Here is a 9547-nt window from a genome sequence, read left to right as displayed (position 1 = left end):
GTGTGTAAGAGTTAAGTTGAGTTAACTATGCACTATTAAAACGGAAGAACCATTATTATTTGGTTTATGACTAGAACTTCCTGACAAAAGTGTTTCATTGCCATTCATATGCAGGTTTCCATTCAAAACATTATTAGTAGAGCCTATCTCAGGCTGACTATTAATATTAGATGATACATTTAATGTTGATTCTGATATTTTTTGTGCTTTGCTCCTTAATTCAAAAACTTGCTGGATGGCTTCCCGAAAGCATAAAAAGTTATAATCTATAACCCCTAGAAACAAAATTTCATAGCATATTCATAAAGTTTCATTTAAGTGATAATTCACCTAATACCAAATTTTCAACCTTGTTTGTCAAAATTATCTTCCCTCAGTATACACACTAGTGCAAGAAATTTGTTTACTTCTCGTAAGTAAAGTATAGTTCCATTATTAAGTTTTATTAAACTGGAACTTTGATTATCAAATGCAGTGGTATCTACATCATCACTTATTCTACAACATTATACAGATTAAATATATATAAAAATTTGGAATAATTAATTTGCACTATATATGGGCATATGATATCCGAAGCCGGATCGGTTAGGATTTGATCCGCTTAACAACTGCACGACTCCGACAACTTTGAAACCTAATCCTCGACACAAATGTGTTCTATAGTGTGTTGTTCATATATTTAGGGATTTATTAAGTATTTAGAAAACATTTATAAACAGTTCAAACTTTTTTCTTTTGATTATAAGAAATAACTATTTTATGTATTTTAATATGCATACAAATCTCAAATTATATGCCACAAAGAGACCATAAAAGTGTTGAAATATCAGCGCAATTCTTTTGCTATAAAGGGTCAACTAGGCAATCAGGTGACTAGACAATTTATGTATAAAACAATGAATTTAAAAAAATTACCAATAAATGTCGGATTGTAAAAATTATTGCAGGCAAATTATTTTTTAAGAGAAAAAATAATTCTTTGAACATTTTTATATTTATATAATATTTAATATTTATATAATGCTGTGAACTTTATATATGATATAAAAACATAAATATGTATCTCTATATAAATAAACCTCGTGTCACAATGTTGGTTCGCGATGAAAGCCTAAACTATTGAACCGATTTTAAATTTTATTGGCTCATCGTGTGCGTATATATCCAACTTGTGTTATAGGAATTTTTGAAAAATACATTTAATATAGAAATATTTAATTTTTATAAATGTCCATAAGTTTTGACAGAAATTTACTTAAAAAAAAAAAAGAAACACTAAAATGATAAATGTCAATATTTATGGAAACTTCGAGAAATAACGATTTATGATTTTTGAAAAAAAAAATTGGCTGTTCAAAAAATACATTAATTTTACTAATTGAAAAAGGAACAGATATATTATTAAGCAAAATGCTATATTCAAAATAACAGAAATATATAATGATTATAGATTTAAATAAATTTTGACAGTTGTAAACTAAAAAAAAGTGAAATGTCATTTGTCAATATCTATGGAAAGTATTAGATGAATAAATTTATAATTTATATTTATTTGGTTTGCTTACCATATTAGTTCGGATACTAAAACGTCCTCAAAACATAATAGATCAAAATGAAAAAGCGACATATCACATTTAACTTTAATCATAAACAAAATTTTATCGTAATCACTGTATATATATATATATATATATATATATATATATATATTAGCGATGGGTAACTCACTCCGATACAACCCCTCCCTCGGTGTAAATCCAATCGGGGTTGTGTCGAAGATTTTGTCATATCTGACTTAAGCATATAGAAATGCTTAAAATTGTGACTTTTTATGATAATATCAACAAATATGTTTGAACTGTTTATAAAAGAATTTCAAATAATTAATGGTATTTAACAAATATTGTGTCGAGTATTTCGTTTTCAAAGTTGACGGAGTCATGGAGTTGTTAAGCGGATATAACTCCTCCCTGAAGTGTAGTCAAATTCTAACTGATCCGGCTTCAGATATGATAAGCCATCTCTAATATATATATATATATATATATATATATATATATATATATATATATATATATATATATATATATATATATAGATCTGCTTGAAAAAGAAATGAGTAAAATAATATAACATACCCATAAATACAGGACACATCTATTACAACATCAATCATATCACAGCATAATTCGTAACTCTGCATATCAACTGGAGAACTGTCAGTAGCAATATAGATTTTTGATACGACATCAAATAAAAAGGCTTTTTCAATTGCAGAATTCTTAAATAAAATAGGTATAAAAATATTATGAAACATGTTTATGTATAAAATACACGAGTATCTAATTTCATCAAAAAATTGAAAAAAAAAAATTATTACATTTTAATGCTATTATTCTCTTTCTACATACCGATATCAGGATATTGAGTAAATTCTCCAATGTAGGTAACTGAGGTATTAATTTTTGTACGACCTTTGAAAATGCTTCAAAAATTGAATGATCGTAAATCGAAGTCAAGTGGAAACTAAGATTAATTTGATGAAAACCAGTGTCTGTTAAATCATCTGTAGCTCTCTGGTGAATATCTCTTTGAACCTCCATTTTGATATCATCACTTAAGCCATCTACTTTATGTATAAAAACTTCAAACTTTATATTACAGTTAACTTTATAAGCATTTGTAACAGTCAAATTTAACTTATTGAGTGCTTCCATATAATCATCTTGAGCATCAATGACAAATACCAAGGCACCGCATCCTCCAAAAATCATATCTGAATCAAATGTTGGGTCAAAAAAATCTATTTGTCCAGGAAAGTCCCATATTTGAAATTGCACAAAACTACTGTTGTTGATATCGTCCTTAACAACTTTATTGGTTGATTCTAAAAACAAGGTTTCATTCGGAGACATTTTGTGGAAAACAACCTTTTGTATTGACGATTTCCCTGACCGCCTGAGACCCATGAGTAATATCCTAGGTTTTTGTTCACTAGGTATTGAACCAACATTATTAACATCTTGTTCAAAGGCTCCATATCCAAAATCTTTTGGAAAAGATCCAACATCAAAATCTCCCATTTGTTGTTCCTCATCTTGATAACTCTACAAACCAATTGTACATACTCGCATTGTAAATATATTTTGCAACTAAAAATTAATAAATAATGACTTTGAGAAAAAAATATTTGACAGATTATCTTACCATGTTTTAAATAAATAAAATCTTGTAGTTTAATTAAATATTAATGAATTGAGTGTGTCAAAAAAGTGGCAAGGACGTTTAGAGGCTCTTTCGAAATCATACAACTTTAGAACATAACAAAATATATTTATACCAAAGTTCTACTCAGAATGGAAGTATTTGTGTGCATTAAACAATTTAAAAAAAATAGTGTTAACGATTTATCATGTCTAATTCCATATAAGTAATTATGTACATCAAAAATTTATCAGTGTCAAATAAAATGTGTGGATGTGTGGATGTGTGTGGATATATGAATAAATTAAATTAAATACCATAGGTGGCGCTAGTTCATTATTGCGTATTTTAATTCCATAGAGCACGGGTAAAGTAGTCAAAGATATTATTCACAATGAGCATTGAAGCTCGGGCCTTGATATGATTTTTTCGATTTTTTTATATATTTATTTTTAATAATGTTCACACACACTTCTTGGATTTTTTAAGGAGAGAGGAATTATATATTGCTCTCATAAATTAATTCATTAGAGTTGGCATTATTTCAAAAGTTTTATAAATGGATTTATATGGAAATATGGACCAAAGTAACCACAAGTACCATTAAATAAGCAAATACTGTTTTGTTTTCAAATTGATTTGAATGCATTGCTATGTTTATATTTTCAAATCATAGATAGTAACAGAATAAACGATGTATAATTTTTCATAGAAATATTGGAGTAACTAAAAGCTACTATAGGTCGACCTATAGTTTGGTATTCTAGGATCCTTCTATTAATGTTTTAACAACTGCTTTATACAAAACTTAAATTCAATGTATGTAAAACAGTGTACATCATGGATGATACATATATGCATATGTTTGTAATCATTATATTATTTCTTACCTATGTGTGTAACATTATATTTCATTGATCAAGGTTTTGTCATCTATAGCATACACTCAACACACAATATATATATTGTATATATATATATATATATATATATATATATATATATATGAATTTGCTGAATCGCTACTTATCTTCTTCGTGTGCTTCGTGTTTTTCTATCATTGGGTGGGTGCATCCGGTTGTTTGCCCAAAACTTACATTACACAAATTTTCGGTTTAAATTGAAACCAAAAAATTTTAACTTTATATTGTTTATTTTCTATATCTTAATTAATTTTTTTTATTGTTTTTTCTGGTGTGGTATCATTTTTTTCTTGTCATTTTATCTTTTAATCTATAATATATTTTAAATTTAAATATATTTTTTATACTTTGTAAAGATACTTTTAGAAACTGTATATATACATATACACTAATACACATGTATATTCTCATCGCATAGCTAAGAATATAATGACGAACGACTGCCGCTAGGGTGATGGTCACTAATTGAAGTTCTTATCTATGATCAAATATTTAATTTGTAGTCTGTGCACAAAACAAAAACAGTGTCATCCGTTCGATGATAAATAAATAAAGTCGACAAAAGCGAATCGGTACATAGTAATCGGAAGAAAAAGTATTTTGTGGTTTTGCACAGCAATTACTGGATACTTTAAATTGGCAAGTAAGTAAACAAGTTACAATTTCATAGATATAACGTGTATTAAAAAAAAACAGATTGCTGACAGCATTTCAAGGAATGGATTTCAAATATAAGAAGCTCGTTTCGTTCGACGATAGGAAAAATGAAGGACACAGCATATGTTCGAAATATCCCGATCGTGTTCCTGTAATAGTTGAAAAAACATCTAGATCTCGAATTGGTAATCTAGACAAAAACAAGTTTTTAGTACCTGAAGAGTTTACTGTTGGACAATTTTACTACCTCATTCGTAAACGAATACAGTTGCGACCAGAAGATGCTCTATTTTTTTTTATTAACAATATTATACCCCCCACATCTGCAACTATGGGAAAATTGTATAAGGAATATCATGATGAAGATTATTTTTTGTATATCGCTTATTCAGAAGATAGTGTCTATGGAGGAAAAAATTCATAGGATAATGAATTATTATTTATTGTTTAATATATACATAGATTATATAAATTAAATTACTATGTAACTCCTTATAAATTATAATTTTATTATACAAATTTCTCACATGATTGCAGCATTTTTTTTATATATAATTCTTAATATATATTTATATAACAAATCAATATTACAAATAGTTATTTTACAATTTTTATATTATAGATTTACTCTATATAAACTTTACATTAACCTATAAGTCACCTTCTTCAAAAAATGATTCGATGCCAGGAGGCGGAGGCTGTTCTAATTTAGCTCTTTTTGAAGTTCCTGTATTAATAGGTAGCTCTGCAGTCACTTGTGAAAAAGAAATATCTTTCAACATGACTGGGGGAGGTTTGTTATACAATATGGGGGCCTGTGTAACAGAACCTAATTTAGCTTTTCCTAAACTGTCAGAACAATTATTGCTAGTTGACATTTTATCAACAGATGTTACACTAGGACTACTTAATATATCATCTGGCACCATACTCAAGAGCTCTTCCTCACTTAACTGAGCCAATTTACTCATTGGCTTAGTGATAGGTGGCGGGGGAATTTGATACTTATGAACTAAGGGTGGAACATTTAATATAGGATTGGTAGTATTTATAAGTGACATATCATCATTTATAAGTTTAGGCGGAAACCGCTCGTCTACATCTTTCAAAGGCAGTTTAAATGCAATTCTATCATCAACATCAGCAAATATTTGTGAACTTTTACGTTCATCAATATCGCTAAGTGGTAAGTTCAAAGATACATCTGTTTGATTAATTGATTTTAAATTTGAACTGTTATCTTTATTTGTATATAATGAAACATCACTAGTTGGTTGACCTACAATTTGATTTTTTAAATGTTTTATACCTAAATTATAACCCTGATGTGAATTTATTGCAAGATCGAATTCCCGTTTATCCCGTAGATAGGAACTTGGTGCAGTTGGACTATATTTGTCTTCAATTCCGATTCCCACAGCTTCAGGAGTCATAGGCAAGTAAGACGAAGTAGATGAGGGCTGGTTAGTGGTCTTACTTTGAATACTTGCTAAGATCTCTTGTAAATTGGAAGGTAAAGATATGTTTTCTAGAGCAGGTATTGAAGTATTATCTGGAGTGACAGGCCTCGAAGGTGAATAATGTTCATCCAACTAAAACAAATAAGTTAAATGTTGTAATGCAAAAATAAGAGCAACAATAATACAAGACAATTTTCCTCATTATTAATTATAAAGATTAGGTCATTAGTTGAACTGATCTAAGTTATGCTCAAAACAAATGAAACTATAGGGTTTTCATATGATATCAAAGATGAGCTCTACAATCATTATCTTATGTGGAATAATCTAATCTGAGATATGGAGCATAATGCCATTACAGAAATAAAATTAGATGTGTACTGAAAGTATTGTCTTCGCATTCTTTTTGTTTCACAGAACAGAGTTTATTTTATCAATTAATTTGTCATCTGCCTTCAACCTGACCGAAGATGAAATTGTGTCTTATATAATAGATCAGATTTTATTGCTACGAGATTTTTAAATCACTTGATATTTTGTTACAATTATTATACTAACTTGATCCTGATGTGTTCCAATGATTCCAGCGCTCATTGATTGAATTTGCTTTTTCTGTTCTTCTATTCGTCTATTCAACTCTTCCATTTTTTTCTCTATTTCTGAGGGCTCCTCGGAAGGAATATATAATAGATCTGCTTCTAATGTTGGCTTAATAATTGTGGTGCCCAGCAAATCTGTCTCACCATTGTCACTGCCGCCAGGGCTATATGGTTCATCTTCTGCTGTAGATGCTGCTAAAAATGATACAAATTTAATGTGTGTAAAAAATAAATAATATGAGGAGTCTAATTAAATATAAATTGACTGTTTTTAATGTAATGTATTAATGTAATTATGTATGTAATTTCAATGTAGCATCTGTCTTAACAGTTAAAATACATATAATTGCTGATTCTACATAGCTTTAATTCACACTGGACAATTAATTATTAATAAAAATATCAAATTATTAATAAAAATGTAATTGTAATGTAAACAGTGAATGTTACATACTGTTAATATTAAAATGTTTACCTAAACTGGCTGCAATTTTTTCTTTAACATGATCGGTTAATGGTGGCAAATTGACTGAGCTTGCACTAGGTATAAGCTTTTTTAAACTGCCTGGTCTAGGACTTGTTGGGGGTGTATATCCTTGATCTTCAGTTAACCTTTTGTTATTTGAGAATGGCTTTGGAGGAGGAGAAACCAACTTTCGCGAAATCTAAAATAATTTGAATAATGAACTATGAAGTAAAATATACATGAGAGTATGATTCTCAACCTTTTACTTATTGAATATCAGATTTATTCAACAATAAAATAAATGCCTCAAATAAATTAGCTGGGAGAATCATTCCTATTCAAGTAATTAAACGCACCTTAGCAGTTGTTGGCATTGGCAATGATAGCATATTCGCTGGCCGTTTCTTCTAGCTCGTACTATAATTCCTAGTAATGTATTTGGCAAGATTTCTTTACTATTTTCATTTACTGATAAAGGTAGCAGTACTGTTGGAATAGAATCCTTTTTACCCAATGGATAAATATAAAAATCCTTTATGGCTGAACTAGTTTGCTTGATCACACCAAGCCTGTTGAAATTATATTAATTTAATATAATTAATTATAATTAATTAATATAATATATTAAAATCTGGCATTAGACTAATGATTCTATAAAAATATTAATACCTTTTTCTTGTACTCAGATATGTGTATAGCCCAACATAAGGTACTCTTTCCTCTTCATTTATGGGAGTTAATTGTATAACGATAATATCTTTTGTATTAGAAGTTTTCATTTTAGCTATATATTCCCAGACAGTAGAAAAACCGATTCGTCCAACTATATCTAAAACCCCAGGCAAATCTTTTGCCAAGTCATGACAGTCTCCTGAAATCTTTATAAATCTATTAGAAATGACTTACTTATTCCAAATATTCAGAATATATATTATATATATATAATAAAAAAAAAAATGGTTCTCTGTACAAAGGCAGGCTAGCAGAGTGAGAGCACCACCAATTTATTCCTATTCCCTGTGTGAGTATATGTATAAATAAAATAATTTTTTCAGATCGTAAAAGGTGCGTAGATATAAACAAAATTAGCTTTTAAAGTATTTCATGTGGGCAATCAATAAGCGTCGATATTCATAAAAAATTTTTTAGAAGTATTCAAGAAGAAGATTGTTCTAACTTGTTTAATGTGTCATTAATAGAAAGAAATAATTACTAAACATGCACTTTATGATATTTTATGAAATGAGTTAATATTTCCTCATACAGTAGAAACTCGTTTATACTACCAACCGCGGACAATTTAAATGTATGTATATACCTACAATTCGAATTCGGCATGATTATGCAGCAGTTAGTATGAGAAAATATGTATGTACATACAGAAGGAAGTGTTAATTTCCTAAACAACATTTTGTTGGTGTATATGTATGCATTTGTCATTTTAATTAAACAAAATTATTCTTCATACACTCATCCAGATTTTCGATTATCTGAGTGCCTATCGACAACAATTAGTCCGATTAATAGAGTTTCTATTGTATATATATTTGTATATAAACATAAGAGAGTCAAGTCTTAATAATTACCTGAAAGGCTAAAACACCAAAATGTGCAACATCTACCATATTCACTACACCATTCCATATTTCAGTTCCATCCTTGTCTTCAACCAATCCTATTGAAGATGGCTCTGTACCATAAAACTCCGTTACAGTGCTTGTTGGTTCTTGGTAGCTTTCACCTTCTGTCAATGGCTGCTCCTCACTTGAATCTTCTTGTGGCTTTGGCAACTCTATGTCTTGAGTATGATCAGCAATTGATAGAATACTATCATCTTTCATGGTTTCACTAAGAGGCTGACTTACTTGTTCTTTTTCTTTAATTTCTTCTTTCCTTCTTTGTTTTTGCCTGACTGCTTCTCCATGTTTCTCGAGTTGATTTTCTACGACTACTCTCTCTCCTTGTAACAGGTGACTTTTCTTTTGAGTTTCTTTTATCACGAGATTTATGTTCTGTGGATAATTTCTTATCTTTTCCTTTACTTTTACTATGTCTTTCACTATATTGTCTCTGTCTCTGTCATGACTTTATCTTTAGATCTTGTGCTATGGCTAGATTTATTACGACTATGAGATTTTTCCTTGGTATGTGATGATGCTTTGGATTTATGATCGCCCATTTGTTTACTTCCATTTGATTTATCAAATTTTAATTTATGCCTATCTAGCAATGTTG

General features: G+C 29.1%; 2 protein-coding genes and 1 pseudogene across 4 annotated transcripts; 1 reads left to right on the top strand and 2 right to left on the bottom strand.

Annotated features, from left to right (window-relative positions):
* LOC113376866 (ras-related GTP-binding protein C-like) lies at positions 1-3483 on the bottom strand. 2 transcript variants are annotated; one of them, XM_026616945.1, is made up of 5 exons: positions 3211-3483; positions 2415-3155; positions 2142-2284; positions 350-498; positions 1-275 (listed from the first exon to the last, which is right to left on the bottom strand). In XM_026616945.1, the coding sequence occupies exons 2-5, from the start codon at positions 3084-3086 to the stop codon at positions 22-24; spliced, it is 1218 nt and encodes a 405-aa protein (XP_026472730.1). In that variant the 5' UTR covers positions 3087-3155; positions 3211-3483; the 3' UTR covers positions 1-21. The 2 variants fall into 2 exon arrangements, with proteins under 2 accessions (XP_026472730.1, XP_026472729.1); XM_026616944.1 differs by having other exon boundaries at positions 2415-3110.
* A 1106-nt stretch (positions 3484-4589) lies between these two features.
* Positions 4590-5211, top strand: LOC113376695 (annotated as a pseudogene).
* Positions 5212-5422: 211 nt separating this feature from the next.
* On the bottom strand, positions 5423-7710 carry LOC113378175. 2 transcript variants are annotated; one of them, XM_026618698.1, is made up of 4 exons: positions 7669-7710; positions 7322-7511; positions 6806-7041; positions 5423-6379 (listed from the first exon to the last, which is right to left on the bottom strand). In XM_026618698.1, the coding sequence occupies exons 1-4, from the start codon at positions 7699-7701 to the stop codon at positions 5438-5440; spliced, it is 1401 nt and encodes a 466-aa protein (XP_026474483.1). In that variant the 5' UTR covers positions 7702-7710; the 3' UTR covers positions 5423-5437. The 2 variants fall into 2 exon arrangements, with proteins under 2 accessions (XP_026474483.1, XP_026474484.1); XM_026618699.1 differs by having other exon boundaries at positions 6806-7038.
* Between the last annotated feature and the right edge of the window lie 1837 nt (positions 7711-9547).

Source organism: Ctenocephalides felis, unplaced genomic scaffold (genome assembly GCF_003426905.1).
Source record: "Ctenocephalides felis isolate EL2017-DRISC unplaced genomic scaffold, ASM342690v1 CF-g0.4_SCAFFOLD_01886, whole genome shotgun sequence".
Taxonomy (NCBI): Eukaryota; Metazoa; Arthropoda; class Insecta; order Siphonaptera; family Pulicidae; genus Ctenocephalides; species Ctenocephalides felis.
The sequence above is the reverse complement of the archived record's forward strand: the minus strand, read 5'-3'. Positions and strand labels throughout refer to the sequence as shown.

Bases quoted from the DNA above. Each gene is read 5' to 3' on its own strand.
- LOC113376866 (XM_026616944.1), bottom strand. The intron at 499-2,141 runs GTATGTTATATT...ATAATGTTGTAG, and splicing joins GATGTGTCCTGTATTTATGG to AATAAGTGATGATGTAGATA. The intron at 276-349 runs GTTGAAAATTTG...TTTTGTTTCTAG, and splicing joins AGATAATTTTGACAAACAAG to GGGTTATAGATTATAACTTT.
- LOC113378175 (XM_026618698.1), bottom strand. From the start codon at position 7,701: ATGCTATCATTGCCAATGCCAACAACTGCTAAG. The intron at 7,512-7,668 runs GTGCGTTTAATT...AAATTATTTTAG, and splicing joins CAATGCCAACAACTGCTAAG to ATTTCGCGAAAGTTGGTTTC. The intron at 6,380-6,805 runs GTTAGTATAATA...TATTTGTTTTAG, and splicing joins TTGGAACACATCAGGATCAA to TTGGATGAACATTATTCACC.